Source organism: Salvelinus sp. IW2-2015, linkage group LG22 (assembly GCF_002910315.2).
Source record: "Salvelinus sp. IW2-2015 linkage group LG22, ASM291031v2, whole genome shotgun sequence".
Classification (NCBI taxonomy): domain Eukaryota; kingdom Metazoa; phylum Chordata; class Actinopteri; order Salmoniformes; family Salmonidae; genus Salvelinus; species Salvelinus sp. IW2-2015.
In genome coordinates, this window is record NC_036862.1 from 26974667 (window position 1) to 27001142 (window position 26476).

Below are 26476 nucleotides of genomic sequence, written 5' to 3' on the forward strand. Positions count from 1 at the left end.
TCTTCTCCCTCCAGCTTTGCTGATAGAAAAAAAGCTTGGATAATTATGGATGCATATATAACATTATTGAACAGTGTCACTTCTTTAGACTTTATGGTTCAGCTCATGAAAAATTATGGCAATTACACATTTCCTCTGTGGTTATTTAGTAAGTGGTTAGGTTTGAGAGGAGTTGTTCGGGCATGAGAAGCATGACGCTTTGTGGGGCTTCTGAGGAGGTTGTACCTGGGTTGAACTCATGTAGACCTGTTTGGTAAGGAATGGGTGTAGCAGTGCAGTGACATGATACTCAGTATGATTAGATCCACAAGGACCTTTGACTTCTCTGCAGTTGGTCTTATCAAACCAATCTTTGTTATGACTACACTGTGCTAAATTGAGTTTCTTTTATGAGTTTTAAGTCTTATTAGTCATATGTACAGGATACACATGGTATACATCATCCAACTAAATGCTTACTTGCAGGTTCCTTCTCAACAATGCAACAACAATAAGAAATAATAAAATATAAGAATACCATCATAAAGTAAATGGCTCAGTAGGATAGATTAAATATGTACTCCCAGTGTAAAAGGTATTCAAGTCAAAATTAAGAGATGGCTTTTTGTTTGGGAATTGTATTCATCAGTGTTTTTTCTGTTTGAAATGACTGGAAAGGACTTCTTGTGCCACTAGTTTTAGAAATGTAATGTGTGCTGCATCTGTGTTCTTTCTCAGTCACTGGCTCTGATTGCTCTTGATAAACCACCAAATATCTGTAACAGAGAAATGTTTCAGTGACAGAGAATTTTAGAAAGGCGTCAAATATTATATTCAACATATCTTACTTTTTAATCAATGCAATAGGGATTGTAATGTTTCTAAAATATGAACAACATCACCAATTATTGATTAATTATTTAAGACACCTACCTATACCTATACATTCTCCTACCGACTCTCTTCTCTGTATACATCAATGATGTCGCTCTTGCTGCTGGTGATTCTCTGATCCATCTCTACGCAGACGACACTATTCTGTATACTTCTGGCCCTTCTTTTGACACTGTGTTAACAACCCTCCAGGCGAGCTTCAATGCCATACAACTCTCCTTCCGTGGCCTCCATTTGCTCTTAAATACAAGTTAAAACTAAATGCATGCTCTATCAAACCGATGCTGCCTGCACCTGCCCGCCTGTCCAACATCACTACTCTGGACGGCTCTGACTTAGAATATGTGGACAACTACAATACCTAGTGTCTGGTTAGACTGTAAACTCTCTTCCAGACTCACATCAAACATCTCCAATCAAAGTTAAATCTAGAATTGGCTTCCTATTCCAACAAAGCATCCTTCACTCATGCCTGCCAAAATACCCTTGTAAAACTGACCATCCTACAATCCTCGACTTCGGTGATGTCCATTTACAAAATAGCCTCCAAAACCCTACTGAATAAATTGGATGCAGTCTATCACAGTGCCACCGTTTTGTCACAAGCCCCATATACTACCCACCACTGCGACCTGTAACTCTCGTTGGCTGGCCTCGCTTCATACTCGCGCAACCCACTGGCTCCAGGTCATACTACAGACCTGCTAGGTAAAGTCCCCTTATCTCAGCTCGCTGGTCACCATAGCAGCACCTACCTGTAGCACGCGCTCCACCAGTATTATCTCTCTGGTCACCCACCAAAACCAATTCTTCCTTTGGCGCCTCTCCTTCCAGTTCTCTGCTGCCAATGACTGGAACGAACTACTAAAATCTCTGAAACTGGAAAACCACTTATCTCCCTCACTAGCTTTAAGCACCAGCTGTCAGAGCAGCTCATTAGATTACTTGCACCTGTACATAGCCCATCTATAATTTAGCCAAACACTACCTCTTTACCCTACTGTATTTATTTATTTTATTTGCTCCTTTGCCACCCCAATTTCTATCTCTACTTTTTCTATCTCTAACTATCTCTAACTCTCTTTTTTTTTTTTACTTGCTATATTGTATTTACTTCGCCACCATGGCCTTTTTATATTTTTATTTATTTATATATATATTTTGTTTGCCTTCACCTCCCTTATCTCACCTCACTTGCTCATATTGTATATAGACTTATTTTTCACTGTATTATTGACTGTATGTTTGTTTTACTCCATGTGTAACTATGTGTTGTTGTATGTGTCGAACTGCTTTGCTTTATCTTGGCCAGGTCGCAATTGTAAATGAGAACGTGTTCTCAATTTGCCTACCTGGTTAAATAAAGGTGAAATAAAATAAATACACTCCCTTGAAAAAAGACYCTGGGTCTCAATGGTTAAATAAAGGTTAAATAAAAATAAATAAATACACGTTGATGATTTCAAAGAGGATTTTTCATTAATATTAGCACACCTACAGGTTGAGGCTGTATTATCAATAGGCCACAAATAAGGGTTCTATGTTTAGCCCCAGCTGAAAAGGAATGAATTACAATTTGAGAGGATTTTGATGTATTATTTTACAATTGAGTCTTTGACGCAGCTACAGACCCATACAGAGCAATACGATTTTCACTCCATTTTAAAATATTTAAACAGGCACAATCTTGATAGAACTGCTTTTTTTCCTCAATCAATGTTATTTATTTATTATTGGGCAAATCATGATGGGCTTCAATGGATAAGCCTAGGTCATTCATAGACACAATTCAAACCTTCCTGTAGCTACAGTATGTTGCTGATGCTAGTAGAGAGAGAGAGAGAGAGAGAGAGAGAGAGAGAGAGAGAGAGAGAGAGAGAGAGAGAGAGAGAGAGAGAAGCCTTCTGTTGGAAGTCATGGGCGTAATGCAGCTAGACTCAGGATACCCTTAAGTGTCTGTGAAATCATATGTGTGGGTGTGCATCATGAGTCACCCCTATCGTCTGTCCTATGTGTGTATGGCTGCCATTGACAGATTGATCAGTCTGAGGAGGCTAATGCTCAGCAAGCGCCTCCATCACCCATTAAGGAATGATCTCAGTCACAGCCAGGGACTCTCAGGCCGACTCTTTGCCATAGACAACACTGTCTGACTGACTCATAGTGTTCCCTAAGAAATATAATTATGGATGAGCCACTGGTTATACAGGAGTGTGTTTTCTTTCACGCCTACTACAGTAAATGGGTTCAACTGATAAGTCAGAGTGGTTACCATTGAAGCCAACTTACCTCTGGACTGAACAGAAACTCTCACATCAGAAACAGCAGAGCAATATGGACGTTTGTTGTTGTTGTTGTAATTATTCGTTTTTATTTTGTATTTGTGTGTGCGTGTGTGCATGGATGGTTGTGTGTATCTCTTTGCGGGCCAGAGCCGCTGGAGCATAGAGAGGGTGGAAACCACTGCGATTTGAAACCTTGTTAGAAATGTATGAAGTGCTAAAATGTTTTATCCCCAGGGAGGCCTAGCTAGCTGTCACTGGTAAGCCATTTACTGCTAGGCACGGACTCTGACACCAGACAAAGATTCAGAGGTAGGCTAGGCAGCAGGCAGGCACAGGATCATGCTCAGCCAGGAGTAGTTATACACAGAGTGTACAAAACATTCGGAACACCTTCCTAATATTGAGTTGCACCAATATTTTCCCTCAGAACAGCTTGAATTCGTTGAGGCATGGACTCTACAAGGTGTCGAAAGCGTTCCACAGGGATGCTGTCCCATGTTGACTCCAATGCTTCCCACAGTTGTGTCAAGTTGGCTGGATGNGGCATGGACTCTACAAGGTGTCGAAAGCGTTCCACAGGGATGCTGTCCCATGTTGACTCCAATGCTTCCCACAGTTGTGTCAAGTTGGCTGGATGTGTTTTGGGGGGTGGACCATTCTTGAAACACATGGGAAACTGTTGAGTGTGAAAAACCCAGCATCCCTGGCACAAACTACCATACAATATTCAGGCACTTAAATCTTGGCATTTATTATTATTATTATTATTATTATTTTGTATTACCCATTCACCCTTTGAATGGTACACATACACAATTCATGGCTCAATTGTCTCAAGGCTTAAAAATACTTATTTAACCTGTCTCCTCCCCTTCATCTACGTTGATTGACGTGGATTTAATAAGTGACATCAATATGTCATGGAAAGAGCAGGTGTTCATAATGTTTTGTACACCTAGTTTATACACCACTCAGTAATCAACCACCTAGAAATTAGCACTGAGCCACCTGATGCTAATTGGTCCCACTTCGTGTTTCTCTCCCTTCCAAGGGAGCCACGTAACGACACATACTTTTACATCATGAACACTCTTTCCCCCTTGTTGCTCCCCTGCTCAACCAAAGCAGCATACATGTTCAATGTTGTCTATGAGCAAGGCCTGTTATTTTACTTTTATGTAATGAATGTGATTTAAGCGGTATCAAGGATTAGATGATGACTAAAAAGGTCCATATTAAATACACTGTAAACATCAGGTCCATAACAAAAGCATTTATTGGTTTCATCATGGCCAAGTAAATAATTAAACAAATCAAAATGTATTTTATATTCTTCAAAGTAGCCACCCTTTGCCTTGATGACAGCTTTGCACACTCTTGGCATTCTCTCAACCAGCTTCATGAGGTAGCCACCTGGAATGCATTTCAATTAGCAGGTGTGCCTTGTTAAAAGTTCCTTTGCGGAATTTATTTTCTTATTAATGCATTTGAGCCAACCAGTTGTGTTTTGACAAGGTAGGGGTGGTATACAGAAGATATCCCTATTTGGTAAAAGACCAAGTCCATATTATGGCAAGAACAGCTCAAATAAGCAAAGAAAAATGACAGTCCATCATTAATATAAGACATGAAGGTCAGTGAATCCGGAAAATTTGAAGAACTTTGAATGTTTCTTCAAGTTGCAGTCGCAAACACCATCATGCGCTATGATGAAACTGGCTCTCTTGAGGACCGCCACAGGAAAGGAAGACCGGGAGTTACCTCTGCTGCAGAGCACAAGTTCAGTAGAGTTAACTGCACCTCAGATTGCAGCCCAAATAAATGCTTCACAGAGTTCAAGTAACAGACACATCTCAACATCAACTGTTCAGAGGAGACTGCGTGAATCAAGTCTTCATGGTTGAATTACTGCAAAAAAACACTATAAAAGGACACTAATAAGAAGAAGAGACTTGCTTGGGCCAAGAAACACGAGCAATGGACACTGCCCGGCACCCTCCATAGCAACCCGCCAAAGCCCCCACCAATTTTCGCTTCACCCAAATCCAGATAGCTGATGTTCTGAAAGAGCTGCAAAATTGGACCCCTACAAATCAGCCGGCTAGACAATCTGACCCTCTCTTTCTAAAATGATCTGCCAAAATTGTTGCAACCCCTATTACTAGCCTGTTCAACCCTCTCTTCGTATTGTCTGAGATCCCCAAAGATTGGAAGCTTCCGCGGTGTCACGGTTTTCTAAAGTAGAACCCAGAAACAGACCAGGACAAGAGAGTAGACGAAGGTGAGTATTTATTTACAAGTTTAACGTAGAGGTAGAAAGATCCAGGTGGCGGAGCGGGCAGCGGAGGTGAGTTGATGGGAGTGAATAGGCAGATCCAAGGAGTAACAGAAGCACCGACAACCAGGCAGGGATGGGTGAGTGTTCCGGGTGAATGACTGTAGACAGAACAACGGAGGTAAGTTCAAGGCAAGCAAGACGTACAAAACAACAAAACAAACTCTATCAAACTGGAGCTGATACGCTGGACAACATACTGTTCATGGCTAACGATCCGGCAGGGAATGGATGTCAGGTCAGAGCTTATGAAGTGGAGGGTGATGATCAGGACCAGGTGTGCAGATAGCTGATGGATACAGGTGCGGGTAATCAGAGATCTCCCAACTAGCTACGTCGCCCGCAACCAGACAGGTGCGTTCCAGGACACCGGAAAAAACACTCCAGACAGAACACAGGCAAAAACACAGACTCAGGAAGCGGATTCGTGACACGCGGTCATCCCCCCTCTTCAAAGGGGGTGACACTAGACCCAAACTGCTACAGACCTATATCTATCCTACCCTGTCTATCTAAGGTTGTTGAAAGCCAAGTTAACAAACAGATTACCGACCATTCGAATCCCACCGTACCTTCTCTGCTATGCAATCTTCAGAGCTGGTCATGGTGCACCTCAGCCACGCTCAAGGTCCTAAACGACATCATAACCGCCATTGATAAGAGACATTACTGTGCAGCCGTATTCATCGACCTGGCCAAGGCTTTCGACTCTGTCAATCAGCACATCTTATTGGCAGACTCGGCAGCCTTGGTTTCTCAAATGATGCTTTGCCTGGTTCATCAACTACTTCTCTGATAGAGTTCAGTGTGTCAAATCGGAGGCTGTTGTCCGGACCTCTGGCAGTCTCTATGGGGGGCCACAGGGTTCAATTCTTGTATACATTTTCTTTGTATACATCAATGATGTCGCTTTGCTGCTGGTATTTGTCTGATCCACCTCTACGCAGACGACACAATTCTGTATACTTCTGGCCTTCTTTGGACACTGTGTTAACTAACCTCCACAGACGACCTTCAATGCCATACAAGTAAAACTAAATGCATGCTCTTCAACCGATCTCAGCCCACACCTGGCCGCCCGTCCAGCATCACTACTCTGGACGGCTCTGACTTAGAATACGTGGACAACTACAAATACCTAGGTGTCTGGTTAGATTKTAAACTCTCCTTCCAGACTCACATTAAGCATCTCCAATCCAAAATTAAATCTAGAATCGGCTTCCTATATCGCAACAAAGCATCCTTCACTCATGTTGCCAAACATACCCTCGTAAAACTGACCATCCTACCGATCCTCGACTTCGGTGATGTCATCTATAAAATAGCCTCCAACACTCTACTCAACAAACTGGATGCAGTCTATCACAGTGCCATCCGTTTTGTCACCAAGCCCCATACACTACCCACCATTGCGACCTGTACGCTCTCGTTGGTTGGCCCTCGCTTCATACTCATTGCCAAACCCACTGGCTACAGGTCATCTACAAGTCTCTGCTAGGTAAAGCACCGCCTTATCTCAGCTCACTGGTCACCATAGCAGCACCCACACGTAGCACGCGCTTCAGCAGGTATATCTCACTGGTCACCCCCAAAGCCAATTCCTCCTTTGGTCGTCTTTCCTTCCAGTTCTCTGCTGCCAATGACTGGAATGAACTGCAAAAATCTCTGAAGCTGGAGACTCATATCTCCCTCACTAGCTTTAAGCACCAGCTGTCAGAGCAGCTCACAGATCACTGCACCTGTACATAGCCCATCTGTAAACAGCCCATCTATCTACCTACCTCATCCCCATACTGTATTTATATATTTATCTTGCTCCTTTGCACCCCAGTATCTCCACTTGCACATTCATCTTCTGCACATCTACCATTCCAGTGTTTAATTGATATATTGTAATTACTTCGCCACCATGGCCTATTTATTGCCTTAACTCCCTTATCTTACCTCATTTGCACTCACTGTATATAGCCTTTTTGTTTTCTTTGTTCTACTGTATTATTGACTGTATGTTTTGTTTATTCCATGTGTAACTCTGTGTTGTTGTATGTGTCGAATTGCTATGTTTTATCTTGGCCAGGTCGCAGTTGCAAATGAGAACTTGTTCTCAACTAGCCTACCTGGTTAAATAAAGGTGAAATCAATTTTTAAAAAGTAAAAAATGAGACCGGTGGAAATCTGTCCTTTGGTCTGATGAGTCCAAATTTGAGATTTTTGGTTCCAACCGCCGTGTCGTTGTGAGACGCAGAGTAGGTGAACGGATGATCTCCGCATATGTGGTTCCCACCATGAAGCATGGAGGAGGTGTGATGGTGTGGTGGTGCTTTGCTGGTGACACTGTCTGTGATTTATTTAGAATTCAAGGCACACTTAACCAGCATGGCTACCACAGCATTCTGCAGTGATACGCCATWCCATCTGGTTTGCGCTTAGTGGGACTATCATTTGCTTTTCAACAGGACAATGACCCAAAACACACCTCCAGGCTGTGTAAGGGCTATTTGACCAAGAAGGAGAGTGATGAAGTGCTGCATCAGATAACCTGGCCTCCACAATCACCTGACCTCAACCCAATTGAGATGGTTTAGGATTATTTGGACCGCAGAGTGAAGAAAAAGCAGCCAACAAGTGCTCAGCATATGTGGGAACGCCTTCAAGACAGTTGGAAAAGCATTCCTCATGAAGCAGGTTGAGAGAATGCCAAGAGTGTGCAAAGCTGTCATCAAGCTACTTTGAAGAATCTCAAATATAAAATAGATTTAGTTTTKTTTAACACTTTTTTGTTTACTACATTATTCCATATGTGTTATTTCAAAGTTTTAATATCTTCACTGTTATTCTACAATGTGGAAAATAGTCAGAAAAAAGAATAACCCTTGAATGAGTAGGTGTGTCCAAACGTTTGATTTGTACTGTATATTGGATCTTAATTTGACCAGTATTGTCACAGCAAAAGTGTTAAGGCTGTGTAAGGGAGGCGAAGTCAGGTACAGGAGAGCAGAGTAGAGTAAACAGGTGCACTTTTATTCCGTACAACAATAGGCTCAAAAAGTGTATATAAAAGTATCGCGCGTGAACATACACCGTTAACAATGAACAATTACACACAAAGACATGATGGGGAGCAGAGGACTAAATACATGTAGATTGGGGAATGAAAACCAGGTGTGTAGGGAACAAGACAAAACAAATGGACATATGAAAAATGGAGCGGCGATGGCTAGAAAGCCGGTGACGTCGATCGCCGAACGCCGCCCGAACAAGGAGAGGAGCCGCCTTCGGCGGAAGTCGTGACAAAAAGAATCCTGCAGCAACAGGATTTGAAATTTTAGTCCATAATGTTACTTGATCGGTGGTTAGGCTATTAGCCTGCTAAAATGAGGCTACATGAAAAGTGTGATACTGTTAATAACTGTGTGTTAGTGCGAGTTTTCAGTGAATTTATGTAAGTCATTAAGCTGATATGCATTTTCTCAGCAGGAAAATTCCCAACAACAAAGTGTGATCAAATTAAGACCCTGCGCCTGTAGTATACCCATTCAAGTCAGTTGTCATGCCATCAATTTTTTTTGTTCTCTTTGTTCTCCTCTCTTACAGTTTTTAGCGAAGATCTACGTTCCAGCTTATATTTTGTCAATGCATCTTTGCAAGAGGTAGTGTTTGCCAGCACCACAGGGACCCTGGTGCCCTGTCCCGCTGCAGGGGTGCCCCCCGCCTCTCTGCGCTGGTACCTGGCCACCGAAGAGGAGATCTACGATGTGCCCGGGATCCGCCACGTGCACTCCAATGGCACCCTCCAGATCTTTAACTTCCTCCCCTCCAGCTTTAGTAAGCTAATCCATGACAATACCTACTATTGCACAGCTGAAAATCCTTCAGGGAAAATAAGAAGTCAAGATGTCCACGTTAAGGCCGGTAAGTGTTTCTTTTAAATAGTAACTGTTGTTTTCATTCCTTAATTTCTTCTTGTATGTATTTCATTTGCTTTTTCCAAATGCCACCCCTCTTGCTATCCTCAGTATTTCGGGAGCCCTACACCGTTCGGGTGGAGGACCAGAAAGCCATGAGAGGCAATGTAGCGGTCTTCAAGTGCATTATCCCTGCCTCCGTGGAGGCTTACGTCACTGTCGTATCGTGGGAGAAAGACACAGTCTCACTATCCTCAGGTAAGACAATATTCTTATATCTTGGTCAGAATTTTGTTCAATTCCTTGCTTGGACTCTTCAAATCAGCTATTGGGTTACAAGTTCAGAAGAGGGATTCTTAGGTGTAGCAAACAAAACAAGATTTGTTTACACAGACAGTGCTATGGATCCAAAGGTTTCTACATGTGAAGCCTTCCCTGGTTTGCTCTTTGTACTTGGGCCACTGTTCTGTCTCTCTGTGACTTACCTGCTTGTGGTCTCAGTCAGCCATTACTGGAGCTCCATGGAATCCTGTCCTCCAACAGTAATAGCAAGGCTAATGTCTGTCTGTCATTTTGACCCACCCCCGACCCCCTCGATTGGAATCATTCATTGCACAGGTTGATATTGTACATTAAACGTTCGATTGATGCCCACCCTATGGGCAATTTTGCTTTATATGGTGCATTTAGAAAAAATATAGACAAGCACGCACCTCAAGCCATTTGACAGAGGGCAAATTGTGGGACATGTTTTAGTAACATTTTAAATGTGTCTGCTCAAGCACAAAGATCCCTTCTGTGATCCATGTCTGTGCGTACTGGTTGCTAGTCGGGGGCATTACTGTTTCTGCTGCTGTAAGGAGATATTATATGATCTATAATGACTGCACATGAGTTTTGCAGATTCAGACGAGTGAAAAAGATGCTAGCCTCTGTGAAACCTAGAAGTTATCACTTTTTACTGTGTCACATTCATAGCCTTGAAAAGTAGAGTAGCATGGAAAGTGGGATTTTGACTTCTCTCGTTTAAATGATGTGCTTAACTATATAACATAGGGCAGATGTGTAATAGCTAGTGTTTTTTTAAAGTGAATTTAGGTCATGCAGTATTGTATTCCTATGGAACCTTTATTTTAATTTGTTCAACTTTTACTGCACAACAGCCAGGGTATTGTAAAGGTGAATAATGTGTAGGAGCAGTGATGTGTTTTATCATCACCCAGTTCTTAGGAGTGCTTTTACATGCATTACAAACAATCTAGATGGGATTGTCCCTGTTTATTCCACACGAAGCCTGTCAGAAGCATCAGCAGCATGGTCAGAATCAGTGCTCTTTCCCTGCTAAATATTTTATGATGTCCTGATGCATGAGCAAATGCACCTTACACTGTTATGGAGAGGGTATGTTTACGGCATGAGCAGGGGTTACAATGGGCATTAAAAGGTGTGTGTTTTATTTCTTTACCGGGGGTTTGTTCCCAGGTTGTGTGTGTGTATATGTTTGTATATATGTTAGCATAAGGTTATCAACCAGGCCTGGAAACAAAGCAGATTGACCCAACCTATTCTTCTCTGACGGTTGCCAGCCTTGCACTTGACATTTTTAATGAAAGAAGACTTGGTCTCGGTTGACACAAAATAAAGCTATCCAACTGCTGTGCTAAATTATTAATCTAAGGTTTTTGACTGGTACTGTATGTATTTTATGGATTCATGTTTCATATAATCCATTTAAAGTAGACACCTTAGCATGAAGTGTTATCCTATATATCTTAAAAATCATATTTTAATATGTACAAGCGACTGGTTTGCATTGCGTCTCATCTGAAGCCTTTGAATTTCCAGTGATTCATGTCAGGGGAAAGGATATGTATAATTACAGACTAGGGCTGGTTTTAATTAATCAACTGTGATTGAAAAGTTAATTACAATATGAATTACCTCTTAAAATAAGGACTGCTTAGTAGTCATTTGAAGTGGCCCTGTTTTCAGTCTGAATGAGCACCGCAACTCACAAGCCCTAATGTTGCCACTAACTTACCATTAACCTGTCATGCATTTTAAAATGTACCTCACTGTGCAGCTTTTCAAATTCACGGCAGCCGCTCGGCTCCACTCTGCTTTTGATAAACAATTGACAGAGCTAATAGGGAGATGAAAGAGAAAAAGAGTGCAGCGCGGCTGCCTTTTATATGGGACGCCTAATGTATCTCCAGCTTCTTTATGTGTGTGTATCAAGTGGTGGGGTTGTTGAATATGGGATGGGCTGGATGGCACATCTTTTCGTCTTCTGCATCTGATTTGCCTTTGCCTTTGTCTCTCACCTTTCACATGTGATCCAATTTAATGAGGGGGCCTTGATGGGAGAAAGGCTGATCAAAACTAGCTCTCTAAGGGATGCATATAACATGTGGGCATACAGGTTTGTATTCCAGTCCTATGGTTATACAATAACTTATTCTTCCTCGCTTCTCTCTCACACTCTTCCTCTTTGTTTTGCTGGATGAAGTAGATGTGGGGTTTGCTGCACAGTGAACCTGTCTCATTCAGAGCACGTCTCTGCATGGCCCTGCATTGGTCCTCTGGGTTTCAGTCTCCTCCAATGATGCTACACTCTGCACCTACTAGGAAACTTGTATTCATCCATGTGAGGTGGGACTTTGTCTTGAGTGAATGGTGTATACAGTATCTTACACATGTAGATTGCTGGCGTTCGCAAACAGTTGCACATATTTAAATGTTCATTTAAGTGTCAGGATGTTTCCATAGTGCTGCTGCATCAGACCTTTTTGCACCAAGTTTGTAACCTGGTAGATCACATTGCCCCAGACAGACAGACCAACAGACAGGTACAAGGCCTGTGTATGAGCATGACGGCCAGTGTCTGTCTACTGTTGCTGTGAGGAAAAGTAGAGGCTGGTCCTCTGATGCCTGGAGATAGTGCTTTCTCATTAGAACAAACACACGTGCCTTTCATCTTTTCAAGCTGAAGATTAAGCTGGAGATGGTGCAAGGAAAGCTTTTCTCAAGCATTAAGGCACAGGCTTACTGCAATGCTGGAGGGGAAGGATGACTGTAAGCCTCTCCCTCCTCCTCTCTCCTCTCTTTCTCCTTTTCCTTCTCTCTCCTCTTTTTCTCCCTCTCCTCTCTCCTCTCTTTTTCTCTCTCCTTCTCGCTCCTCTCTCTTTCTCACTCTCATTCTCTCTCCTCTCTTTCTCCATCTCCTCTCTCCCCTCTCTTTCTCCCTCTCCTTCTCTCTTCTGTCTTTCTCCCTCTCCTTCTCGCTCCTCTCTCCTCCTCTTTCTCCTTCTCATCACCTCTTTCCCTTCCTCACTTATAAGGAATGTTGTTGAAAGGCATTTGTTATTACATGTATTGGTGAATGCATTGTATACTGAGCAGCTTTCCTATTTCTTAGTGTTGGTACAATACCATAATGGTATTAAATGCAGTCATATGTACTGTATAATCTTCTGGATTTGACCTTTTATAAGGGTCGTAGTGGCCAGAGAAAAGGGCCTTATGATTCTACTGATGCAGTCATAAAGTCTCTATCCTGGATGATCAGTGAGTCTTCTTCCTGTTCATCATTTACTGGCCTTGACTGCCAGCCTGCCATCGTCCATTGCGTAACACTTGGCAGAAGGCCCGAGTCAATTTCCTGCTGGCTGCAAAACACTGTTTTCTATTTGGTTTATGCAAATGTACCATCTAATGTTCTGAGCATTACCAGAGCCCCTGGAAACATTTTTCAGTCCCATTTATGTGGGCTGCTTCACAACTGTGTACTTAACACAAACTGTTTAAATGCCACTGCAATCTCTCCTCCTGCTCCTGATGCCACTCACCCTCATTCAAGGTACTTGAGTAGTGCTAATCAAAGCTYATCAAGGAGTTTGCCTGCTAATAGCATCAGTGTCTTAACCAGCCAATCTCCATAATGTCTGGGATGCCCTTACAGGAGCTAGAGTAGGGAAGGAAGGAAGCTATCATCACACAGCAGGGATTTATCTAGTCAGCTTCATGACACCTCCCCATTTTTCGCTGGGATTGACAGAGGGCACCTACAGGCAGGCAGAGACAGGACAGTTAAATTACCCCGGAACCAACCCAAAGTCAGGCCAACCTTGAAAAGAGGGCAGAAAGAAGCTCTTACTGGTTCTGTTGGTGTGCCGAGGGGGAAGAAGACAATGGAGAGGAGAGTGGGCGAGGCTGAAGCTTTCCTTGGTAAACATAGGCGTCCACACTGCATTGCATGGGCCACATTGTTATCTCCCTCTCTCTCTTTCTCAGAAAGAGGGAGAGCATGATCTCTATCTAACCACAGAACAATTACGAGGAATCCCTGGGCGTAGTGGGTGTGGTTGTGTGATGTTGTGGTGTGTGGTGTGTGTGTGTGTGTGTGTGTGTGTGTGTGGTGTGTGTGTGTGTGTGTGTGTGCTGTGTGTGTGTGTGTGTGTGTGTGTGTTGTGTGTGTGTGTGTGTGTGTGTTGTGTCCATACTCTGTTGTGTGTTGTGTTGCCTGCAGTGCTATTCCTCCCACCCTGCAGTAAAGCCTTATGAAACAACACAGCACATAATTTTACTCCTGCTCCACCCAGAGCAGCAGCAACTGAAATGCTGACCCTCATCTTTCACTAGATCCTAGTTCATAGTCTACTCATGCACAGCTGCTAGAAAGCTTGGGGAGATGGGGTATTGGGAGTGTGTGCACGACTGTGAGTGTGTGCGTGTGTGGAGAAGGATACAATCCAGAACTATCAATACTTGTGTGCATTAATCACGCGGCTGCCAGAGAGAATTATGGGAACATGAGCTGAAGGATGCATTTGTGCATTTGCAGCATGAATGCTGTTTGAAGGGGAGTTTGTGGAATTGGGGTGAGGGGAGAATGGACCCTTTTCTATGTGAGCAGAGGAGATGGTCTGGGGTGGGTTGTTGATCTAAATGTACATCAACACAGTGATATTTTTGTTATATGGCCATATGAACTCTTGAGAACTGCACTGCTGGGTTTTCATTTCATGTTAAAAACATATTGTTCACACAACTCAGCCCTCAATTTGAATCATAGAAGATATGTTGTTCTTCTATTTTATTCATATGTCAAGATGGCATGTTGGAGTAAACGAGTAACCAACTGTCTTTGCTATTGCTGTCTGATGTTTGAAGTCCTCAGCTTTGTGGGACAGAGGGAGGGAGGCAGTGTTGGGGTCAATTCAAATTGAAGTCGGTCAATTCAGAAATTAAGCTACATTTCCAATTCAATAATTGAGAAAAGGGCAACTATTTTCATGACTTCTGAATAAACTGGACAGGAGAAGCTATTCATTTCAGTTGTTCAATTTTTTAAATAAAAAATTCAGATCACTTCCTGAATTCAGTGACTTCAATTTGAAGTGACACCAACCATGGAGGGAGGGATAGAATTGTTTGTGTACTTTTACATTGTACAACATGAGTAAAACATAAATTGTATGAGGTGCACTCACCTCTTTTAGTAGGGATGTACAGTATAAATTAAGTAGTCAGAGTATTACTGCAGTATTACAATAGTATAGCAATTTTCTATTGAGGAGGCCGAGCACCAGATTTCCTGCTGATACATTACTGTAGTATTACTGCAGTATTATAGTCATTTTCTATTGAGGAGGCCGAGCACCAGATTTCCTGCTGATACAGTGCCTGCCTGTCACCCAGCCTAGCAGAGCTATAGAAAACAACAATTGTTGATCACAGTTAGAGCTCTGAGCAGGCGTTCTTACATTACAGTCAGAGCTCTGAGCAGGCGTTCTTACATCACAGTCAGAGCTCTGAGCAGCGTTCTTACATCACAGTCAGAGCTCTGCGACAGGTCGTTCTTACATCACAGTCAGAGCTCTGAGCAGGCGATTCTTACATCACAGTCAGAGCTCTGGCAGGCGTTCTACATCACAGTCAGAGCTCTGAGCAGGCGTTCTTAGCATCACAGTCAGAGCTCTGAGCAGGCGTTCTTACATCACAGTCAGAGCTCTGAGCAGGCATTCCTTACATCACAGTCCAGAGCTTCTGAGCAGGCCGTTCTTACATCACAGTCAGAGCTCTGAGCAGGCGTTCTTACATCACAGTCAGAGCTCTGAGCAGCGTTCTTACATCACAGTCAGAGGCTCTGAGCAGGCGTTCTTACATCACAGTCAGAGCTCTGAGCAGGCGTTCTTACATCACAGTCAGAGCTCTGAGCAGGCGTTCTTACATACAGTCAGAGCTTGAGCAGGCGTTCTTACATCACAGTCAGAGCTCTGAGCAGGCGTTCTTACATTCACAGTCAGAGCTCTGAGCAGGCGTTCTTACATCACAGTCAGAGCTCTGAGCAGGCGTTCTTACATCACAGTCAGAGCTCTGAGCAGGCGTTCTTACATCACAGTCAGAGCTCTGAGCAAGGCGTTCTTACATCACAGTCAGAGCTCTGAGCAGGCGTTCTTACATTCACAGTCAGAGCTCTGAGCAGGCGTTCTTACATCACAGTCAGAGCTCTGAGCAGGCGTTCTTACATCACAGTCAGAGCTCTGAGCAGGCGTTCTTACATTACAGTCAGAGCTCTGAGCAGGCGTTCTTACATTACAGTGCAGAGCTCTGAGCAGGCGTTCTTACAATCACAGTCAGAGCTCTGAGCAGGCGTTCTTACATCACAGTCAGAGCTCTGAGCAGGCGTTCTTACATCACAGTCAGAGCTTGAGCAGGCGTTCTTACATCACAGTCAGAGCTCTGAGCAGGCGTTCTTACTTACAGTCAGAGCTCTGAGGCAGGCGTTCTTACATTACAGTCAGAGCTCGAGCAGGCGTTCTTACATCACAGTCAGAGCTCTGAGCAGGCGTTCTTACATCACAGTTCAGAGCTCTGAGCAGGCGTTCTTACATACAGTCAGAGCTCTGAGCAGGCGTTCTTACATTACAGTAGAAGCTCTGAGCAGGCGTTCTTTACATCACAGTCAGAGCTCTGAGCAGGCGTTCTTACTCACAGTCAGAGCTCTGAGCAGGCGTTCTTACATCACAGTCAGAGCTCTGAGCAGGCGTTCTTACATCACAGTCAGAGCTCTGAGCAGGCTTCTTACATCACAGTCAGAGCTCTGAGCAGGCGTTCTTACATTACAGTTAGAGCTCTGAGCAGGCGTTCTTACATACAGTCAGAGCTCTGAGCAGGCGTTCTTACATCACAGTCAGAGCCTGAGCAGGCGTTCTTACATCACAGTCAGAGCTCTGAGCAGGCGTTCTTACATCACAGTCAGAGCTCTGAGCAGGCGTTCTTACATCACAGTCAGAGCTCGAGCAGGTCTACATACAGTTTAGAGCTCTGAGCAGGCGTTCTTACATCACAGTCAGAGCTCTGAGCAGGCGTTCTTACATTACAGTCAGAGCTCTGAGCAGGCGTTCTTACATCACAGTCAGAGCTCTGAGCAGGCGTTCTTACATCACAGTCAGAGCTCTGAGCAGGCGTTCTTACATCACAGTCAGAGCTCTGAGCAGGCGTTCTTACATCACAGTCAAGCTCTGAGCAGGCGTTCTTACATCACAGTCAGAGCTCTGAGCAGGCGTTCTTACATCACAGTCAGAGCTCTGAGCAGGCGTTCTTACATACAGTCAGAGCTCTGAGCAGGCGTTTCTACATTACAGTTAGAGCTCTGAGCAGGCGTTCTTACATCACAGTCAGAGCTCTGAGCAGCGTTCTTACATCACATAGAGCTCTGAGCAGGCGTTCTTACATCACAGTCAGAGCTCTGAGCAGCGTTCTTACATCACAGTTAGAGCTCTGAGCAGGCGTTCTTACATTACAGTCAGAGCTCTGAGCAGGTTCTTACATTACAGTCAGAGCTCTGAGCAGGCGTTCTTACATCACAGTCAGAGCTCTGAGCAGGCTTCTTACATCACAGTCAGAGGCTCTGAGCAGGCGTTCTTACATCACAGTCAGAGCTCTGAGCAGGCATTCTTACATCACAGTCAGAGCTCTGAGCAGGCTTCTTACATTACAGTCAGAGCTCTGAGCAGGTGTTCTTACATTACAGTCAGAGCTCTGAGCAGGCGTTCTTACATCACAGTCACAGAGCTCTGAGCAGGCTTCTTACATACAGTCAGAGCTCTGAGCAGGCATTTCTTACATCAGCAGTCAGAGCTCTGAGCAGGCGTTCTTACATCACAGTTAGAGCTCTGAGCAGGCGTTCTTAACATCACAGTCAGAGCTCTGAGCAGGCGTTCTTACATTACAGTCAGAGCTCTGAGCAGCGTTCTACATTACAGTCAGAGCTCTGGAGCGGCGTTTTACATCACAGTCAGAGCTCTGAGCAGGCTTCTTACATCACATCAGAGCTCTGAGCAGGCCGTTCATTAACATTACACGTCAGAGCTCTGAGCAGGCGTTCTTACATACAGTCAATGAGAGTCTATCGTAGCTGAGCAGGCGTTTCTTACATTACAGTCAGAGCTCTGAGCAGGCGATTTTTACATCACAGTCAAGCTCTGAGCAGGCGTTCTTACATCACAGTCAGAGCTCTGAGCAGGCGTTCTTACATTCACAGTTAGAGCTCTGAGCAGGCGTTCTACATCACAGTCAGACTCTGAGCATGCTCTTACATACGTCAGAGCTCTGAGCAGGCATTCTTACTCAGTCAGAGCTCTGAGCAGGCGTTCTTACATCACAGTCAGAGCTCTGAGCAGGCCGTTCTTACATCACAGTCAGAGCTCTGAGCAGCGTTCTTACATTACAGTCAGAGCCTCTGAAGCAGGCGTTCTTACATTACAGTAGAGCTCTGAGCAGGCGTTCTTACATTACAGTCAGAGCTCTGAGCAGGCGTTCTTACATCACAGTCAGAGCTCTGAGCAGCTTCTTACATCACAGTAGAGCTCTGAGCAGGCGTGTCTTACATCACAGTCAGAGCTCTGAGCAGGCATTCTTACATCACAGTTAAGCTCTGAGCAGGCGTTCTTACATTCACAGTCAGAGCTCTGAGCAGGCGTTCTTACATCACAGTCAAGCCCGTGAGCAGTGCTTCTTACTCACAGTCAGAGCTCTGAGCAGGCGTCTTTACATTCCCACAAAGTGTCCAGAAAGCCTTTCTGGGGCAAAGGGGGGGCAGGCCATTTTTCTTACATTACAGTCAGAGCTCTATGAGCAGGTCGTTCTTAACATTACAGTCAGAGCTCTGAGCAGGCATTCTTACATCACAGTCAGAGCTCTGACGGCGTTCTTACATTTACCAGTCAGAGCTCTGAGCAGGGCGTTCTACATTACTCAAGAGTCTGAGCAGGCATTCTTACATCACAGTCAGAGCTCTGGAGCAGGGCGTCTTACATGAAGTCCAAGAGTCTGAGCAGGCGTTCTTACATTACAGTCAGAGCTCTGAGCAGGCGTTCTTACATTACAGTCAGAGCTCTGAGCAGGCGTTCTTACATCACAGTTTACTGATAAATAAGAGCAATATGGCAGCCATTGGGCCGCTTAGGATGAAAATGATTAGGTGGTGATCTGTGGAGCGATGGGTACTAAGTATGGTTTAATCTTTAATAAGCAGTGATGGGTTTATGGTATTTTGCATTTTGGTATCAGTCGTTGGAACTGGAATGGGCCTTTCCAGTGCTTATGGATTACACTGCTGTACTAGTGGACTGGACCCAGGCCAGCCTCCATCATGGCAGCTGGCCAAGAAACAGATTAGTAATAAGCACGGCGTGAGATAATTACGGGCAGAACAACCAATTCATTTCTGTTTATAAACCACTCCTAGATGTGGGGTTGTGTTTACCCATGGTGCAGTGGTGTGTTGGTGGCAGGTGGCGAGGGTTGTGGTTGGCGCCTCTCATATGGTCTGGAACACAGGATAAACACAGWGAAGAGAGGCCAATTGATGTTCAATCAACCTCCCAGAATGCAGCAGTGTCTGATCCCATCTTAAAAGCCTTGAAAAAGGCACTTAAAGAAACTAAAGCACCCACTGACTGACCAATGGGATTTTATTTTCTCTCCTTCATCCTTTCAATCTGAGATGAATGCATCTTCCTCTCAGGGTGGTCAATCTAGAAAAATACAGTAAATCGCATTTAGTCCATTAAACTTTCACACTAAAGCCGTGAGCCATTCTGCCCATACTTGGGGCATTAACGCTGATTGGAAACAGTCAAGACATTGAAGACACTGAAGTAAACTAATCAAGTAGAGTGAAACTGCTTCTTGTGCGACAAAGAACTCATCTCAGACAACAAATGGCATTGCAGTTTTGKTGTTGTTGTTGGATATCATAATTGTATTCAAACAAAGCTGAGCTTGAATCATGCAATAAAAAAAAATATTTGATACAAATCTGTTATTAGTGTTAATATACAGTGTGTCTATAGTGTACCAGTGCTCCTCACCACTGCTCCCTGACAGTATTATCATTTTAAGGAGACCTTCCATCTCTGTTTTGATGGATGAAACATCAACCTTCATTGGCCCCTTTTCTACAGCCCTATATGGCCAACTCCTTCTTCTTCTTCCCCCTCTCCCTTCTTCCTTAACACTAACCCTAGGAACATGGACAAAGAGCACCAGTGGCATGTCTTTGACCACTCCTTCCCCCTTCAGCCTACACTACAGTATGTCTCCCTTGAATGTGAGTATCAGACCTGCGGTGTGTGGTGGATTTGTGTGCATTGTTATCTATCCATCCATCCAGGACGGACAGACTGTCAGACAGTTTCTCATCAGGAGAGAATAGCAATTAGTGTTAGCATGGTGAAATGGTTTAGGGGGTTGGATAGCATGGTAGGGTCTATGGGTTGGTCTAGGATAGGTCGTTTGAGTGCTTCTGGTGGCAGCAGGGTGGAGGTGTGGCTCTCTCCTGGCTGTCACTAAGATGCTTATGGTCTAGAAAAGGGGTGGCCTGGATAGCTAACTGGGTGTGCAGGATTTTGTTCCAGCCATGYACTAATATAACAAACCTGATTCAGCTTACCTGAAATAACAAAAGTGAGGCTCGTTAAGTAGGGATGCGATTTATTTTGAGATGCACAGACGTCTGCATTGGGCTTGGTAGGTGCACTCTTGACATTTTCCATTTTGTGCATACCGCAGTGAAAGGGAAAGCAATTATCTGTCCCTGTCTTCCTTTGGTATTATGGAGCCTTTCATAGTGTTGTTGACTGTGACGTCACAAGGTGGCGGCTGTGGAGACTGACCTTTTGACAGACGCAGCCTGCAATCTTCACATCCGTGTAGGAGTTCAGCCAGCCAATCAGAGCAGCTCCTGCTGCTGCACAGTCTTATCACCTACATACAGCTGCTGYTGCCCCTCTGATGGAGCAAGGAGGAGAGGGAGGGAGTGAGGGAAGGAGGGAGGGAAGAAGCAAGAGTGAGAGGGAGAGATGTTTCTGCGGTCCAATAGGATGATTTCCGCTGCATGTACCAGGACATATCCATGTATTTTAAAGCACTACGTTCACATTTCATTTTCAGGGTTTGATATTGCTGTTGTGCTTAAAAATATTTGAAGAATAGTTTTTTTTAATGCTGTTTGAAACATTGTCAGTGCCTCAATCATTGTAATTAAGTGTGATGGTAGAAAAAATGTTAGATAGGGTTTTAGAGCAAAAGCATGCTTTGTAGCCTTAGTGAAATTAAATAAATAAAAAAAGCTCAATCTGAATTGATTTTCCTGTTAAGTTCTGCTGTACTTGTTACCATGGAAACCTGGTCATGTTCCCCTGGCCTCCTAGGGCAAGTGTAATTGTTGTCTGTTTTTCAAAGCCAAATTCTCCAGCTCTCTCAATGGTTCATCTACCAATCAAATACAAAAAACATTCTCAAGGATATATTCCTTCTGGAGTCTCTACAATTGGAGCTTTATGAACCTGCCTGTGTAGCATTTAGCAGTCTCTGACTACTATCATAAAAAGATAGTGTACTATGTTTACCTTTGCTGGCAATAAAGTAATGCCTTCTCTTCTCCCATTCTATTTGATTATACATTATTGCCTACTGCAAAGGACTGTTGCATTTGTAATGTAAATAGCTGCTTGTAGCGATGTACAGTAACTGCCATTGCCAAGTCTCTCTCATACTGTTTTTACAGGATTTCTATTTCCTACCCAAATGAGAGGAGAGAGAGAGAGCTCTCGTTTTCTTACAGGAATAATTAGCTGAAATTGGGGCGGTGTCGCATGCTCACTCAGCAAAAAGGCCTGGGAGGGTTCTCAACTTTTCGGCTTTGATTCAAAGGGGACTTTGGGGTCACCAGTTTTCTCAGTATTTCAAGTCAGATATTGTCCTGTCACTGTGTTGGACCTATCCCAACTTTCTCTTCCAGATCAATAGTAATTAATAGTCCTCCCTAGAGGGATACTGACTGAAGTATCCATGTACTGTATGGTAAACAGTCAGACAGCTCTGTAGAAGAGAGGTTTAGAATAGCTTGCATTTGATACTAGGCACAGTGGTCATATGTTACTTCCTAGCCTTTTTGCTGTTTTGATAAAGACATTCTGTACAGTATAAAAGCAAGGGTCTGGTCTTAACTGGACACCGGGTGTTTACCTGCACACCATCAATCAAAGTCCCCATGGCCAAAATCATCTTTTTGACAAATGTACATTTATTGAGAGATTGAGAGAAAGACTAATATTTTTTGAAATCTCATGTTTATTTTATTGTTATTGTTATTTTATATGACAAATGATTATATAGAAAGCCTTTTATTATTCTTAAACGTATTTCATTTGTCAGTAAGCAAGCTTGGCACACCTGTATTTAGGGAGTTTCTCCCATTCTTCTCTGCAGATCCTCTCAAGCTCTGTCAGGTTGGATGGGAAGCGTCGCAGCACAGTTATTTTCAGGCCTCTCCAGAGATGTTCGACCGGGTTCAAGTCCGGGCTCTGGCTGGGTCACTCAAGGACATTCAGAGACTTGTCCCGTAGCCACTCCTGCGTTGTCTTTGCTGTGGGCTTAGGGTCGTTGTCCTGTTGGAAGGTGAACCTTCACCCCAGTCTGAGGTCCTGTGCGCTCTGGAGCAGGTTTTTATCCAGGATCTCTCTGTACTTTGCTCTGTTCATCTTTCCCTCGATCCTGACTGAGAGACCCTCAGTCCCTGCAGCTGAAAAACATCTCCACAGCATGATGCTGCCACCACCATGCTTCACTGTAGGGATGGTGCCAGGTTTCCTCCAGATGTGACGCTGGGCAATCAGGCCAAAGTGTTCAATCTTGAATCCATCAGACCAGAAAATCTAGTTTCTTTAGGTGCCTTTTGGCAAACTCCAAGCGGGCTGTCATGTGCCTTTTACTGAGGAGTGGCTTCCATCTGGCCACTCTACCATAAAGGCCTGATTGGTGGAGTGCTGCAGAGATGGTTGTCCTTCTGGAAGGTTCTCCCATCTCCACAGAGGAACTATGGCGCTCTCTCAAAGTGACCATCGGGTTCTTGGTCACCTCCCTGACCAAGCCCCTTCTCCCGCAATTGCTCAGTTAGACCGGGCATCCAGCACTAAGAAGAGTCTTGGTGGTTCCAAACTTCTTCCATTTAAGTAGGATGGAGGCCACTGTGTTCTTGGGGAACTTCAATGCTGCAGACATTTTTTGGTACCCTTCCCCAGATCTGTACCTCAGATCCTCAAAAAGTTTGACAGCTGCACCATCGAGAGCATCCTGACTGGTTGCATCACTGCCTGGTATGGCAACTGCTCGGCCTCCGACCGCAAGGCACTACAGAGAGTAGTACGTACGTCCCAGTACATCACTGGGACCAAGCTTCCTGCCATCCAGAACCTCTATACCAGGCGGTGTCAGAGGAAGGCCCTAAAAATTGTCAAGGACTCCAGCCACCCAAGTCATAGACTGTTCTCTCTGCTACTGCACGGCAAGTGGTACCGGAGCGCCAAGTCTAGGTCCAAAATACTTCTTAACAGCTTCTACTCCAATCAAGTTGTAGAAACATGTCAAAGATGCTCAATGGAAACAGAATGCACCTGAGCTCAATTTCGAGTCTCATAGATAAGGGTCTGAATACTTATGTTAATACGGTATTTCTATTTTTTCTAAAAACCTGTTTTTGCTTTGTCATTATGGGGTATTGTGTGTAGATTGAAGAGATKTTTAATTTTTTTAATCCATTTTAGAATAAGGCTGTAATGTAACAAAATGTGGAAAAAGTCAAGGGGTCTGAATACTTTCCGAATGCACTGTATATACACTGAGTGTATAAACATAAGGAACACCTTCCTAATATTGAGTTGCACCCCCTTTTGCCCTCAAAACAACCTCAATTCTTCAGGACATGAAGAAGGTGCTGAAAACGTTCCACAGGGATGCTGRCCATGTTGACTCCACTGCTTCCCACATTTGTGTCAATTTAGCTGGATGTCCTTTGGGTGGTGGACCATTCTTGATACACATGGGAAAGTGTTGAGCGTGAAAAACCAAGCAGTGTTGGAGTTCTTGACACACTCAAACTGGTGCACCTGGCACCTACTACTATACCCTGTTCAAAGGCACAACTTTTGTCTTGCCCATTCAACCTCTGAATGGCACATACACAATCCATGTCTCAATTGTCTCAAGTCTTAAAAATCGTTCTTTAACCTATCTCCTCCCCTTCATCTACACCGATTGAAGTGGATTTAATAGGATACATCAATAAGGGATCATAGCCTTCAACTCATGGAAAGAGTTTCTAATGTTTTGTACACTCAGTGTATGTTTACCATTTTCCTATTTTGCCCCTCTCCCTGACTCTATTCCTCTCTCACCTCTTTCTCTCTCTCCCACTTTCCCTCTGAAATGCACTACTAAAACAAGTAAAAGTGATCATTTGAAACATCTATTGTGAGTGCATGGCAGATAGATATAGGCTGCATAACTATCAGTTCTTCWGTGGGAGAAATCTATTTGCTTGATGAAGCTGCTTGCATAATCCTTTAGTTACACTTGCCAGCTGTGAGCAAAGATATGGCACTTTGGRAYTTTGCATGAATATCATTGGGAGGACAAAGAAATGAAACTGATGCATGCATGCGCAGGGTCCTTTGCATAAACCAGGCTAGCCCATAATCTGAGTTCTTTAAAATTACATTGATATATAAGTGGAAGGAAACGTTAATGAGCACACGCCGTTTTAGGACAATTATAGGAAAGTTGGTGAAATGCTGAAAATAACATTTCAGATATATAGTACCAGTCAAAAGTTTGGACACACCTACTCATTCAAGGKTTTTTTCTTTATTTTGACTATTTTCTACATTGTAGAATAATAGTGAACACATCAAAACTATGAAATAATACATATCAAATCATGTAGCAACCAAAAAAGTGTTAAAGAAATGAAAATATATTTTATATTTGAGATTYTTCAAAGTAGCCACCCTTTGCCTTGATGACAGCTTTGCACACTCTTGGCATTCTCTCGACCAGCTTCATGAGGAATGCTTTTCCAACAGTCTTGAGTTCCCACATATGCTGAGCACTTGTTGCACAGCCTGGAGGTGTGTTTTGGGTCATTGTCCTGTTGACATCAAATGATAGTCCCACTAAGCGCAAACCAGATGGGATGGCGTATCGCTGCAGAATGCTGTGGTAGCCATGCTGGTTAAGTGTGCCTTTAATTCTAAATGAATCACTGTCAGTGTCACCAGCAAAGCACCCCAACACTATCACATCTCCTCCTCCATGCTTCACGGTGGGAACCACACATGCGGAGATCATCAATTCACCTACTCTGCGTCTCACAAAGACATGGTGGTTGGAACCAAAAATCTCACATTTGGACTCATCAGATCAAAGGACATATTTCCACCGGTCTAATGTCCATTGCTCGTGTTTCTTGGCCCAAGCAAGTCTCTTCTTCTTATTGGTGTCCTTTAGTAGCAGTTTCTTTGCAGCAATTTGACCATGAAGACCTGATTCACGCAGTCTCCTCTGAACAGTTGATGTTGAGATGTGTCTGTTACTAGAACTCTGTGAAGCATTTATTTTGGCTGCAATTTCTGAGGCTGGTAACTCTAATGAACTTATCCTCTGCAGCAGAGGTAACTATGGGTCTTCCACTCCTGTGGCGGTCCACATGAGAGCCAGTTTCATCATAGTGCTTAATGGTTTTGCGACTGCACTTGAAGAAACGTTAAAAGTTCTTGAAATGTTCTGGATTGACTGACCTTCGTGTCTTAAAGTAATGATGGACTATTGTTTCTCTTTGTTTATTTGAGCTGTTGTCACGTTCCTGATCTGTTTTCCTTTGTCTTTTGGTTACGTGCGTGTGTTTTGGGTTTTGCAAGTGTTTCCCTGCGCCCTGTATGTTCGGGCTTATCATTTTTTGTGAAGTAGTAAAAAGGAATATTTTTCCAAAGCGGCTCTCTCTCTGCGTCTGATTCTTTTCACCCACCTAGTCCCGCGTGACAGAATCCCGCACCACCAAAAGGAAAACAGGTCAGGAACGTGACAGCTGTTCTTGCCATAATATGAACTTGTTCTTTACCAAATAGGGCTCATATGTCTTAATCGAAATTACGGACTGCCTCTTATCCGCTCGTCATCATTTGTTTAAGCAAGTCAGCCATATTAGCTATGTTTTTTGAAAAGGCAGCAAATGAGGCTGAATGAACTGGTTTGCCTCCAGACAAGGCTCCTCTGATAGCCAAGTGTAGCAGTGGTAAGGATTCACTCCATGGTGCTGAAAAGAAAGCTCTGCTGTTGGTACAGCTTTATGTAGGCCTTAACAGTTTGTGGGCACTGTGTGTCACCATTATAGTGCAATGAATGTATTGTTTAGTGTTGTGTTTTGTAGTGGCTTTGCTGGCAGGCATCTAAAAATACTAAAGAACACCAATGAGTTTACCCCATCAAGTTTTACATGCTAAAATCGCCACTGGCTCAGACTCTTCTGCCCTGGCGCCTGTATTCCAAGCCCAGTGTGTGCTCTGTGTGCTTGGGTTTAATGGACAGCTACTGAAAGCTAGTCCAATATGTAGAGAAGCATGCTACATATTCCACTTACCAAAACCACTCATACCAGAGGGCTGCAAGAAAATTAACCATAGAATAGAGTGAGAAATCAAATGTGCCCCTGATTTTTATTTTATTACTTTTTG

The 26476-nt window shown here is 43.7% G+C and overlaps 1 protein-coding gene across 1 annotated transcript in view; it reads left to right on the top strand.

Moving 5' to 3' along the window:
* LOC111982703 (cell adhesion molecule DSCAM-like) overlaps nt 1-26476 on the top strand; it is a 148154-nt gene that overhangs the window by 15140 nt on the left and 106538 nt on the right. Inside the window, 2 exon segments of the mRNA XM_070433873.1 lie at nt 9088-9405; nt 9510-9656. Of these exon segments, the coding sequence (XP_070289974.1) occupies nt 9088-9405; nt 9510-9656 (465 nt within the window).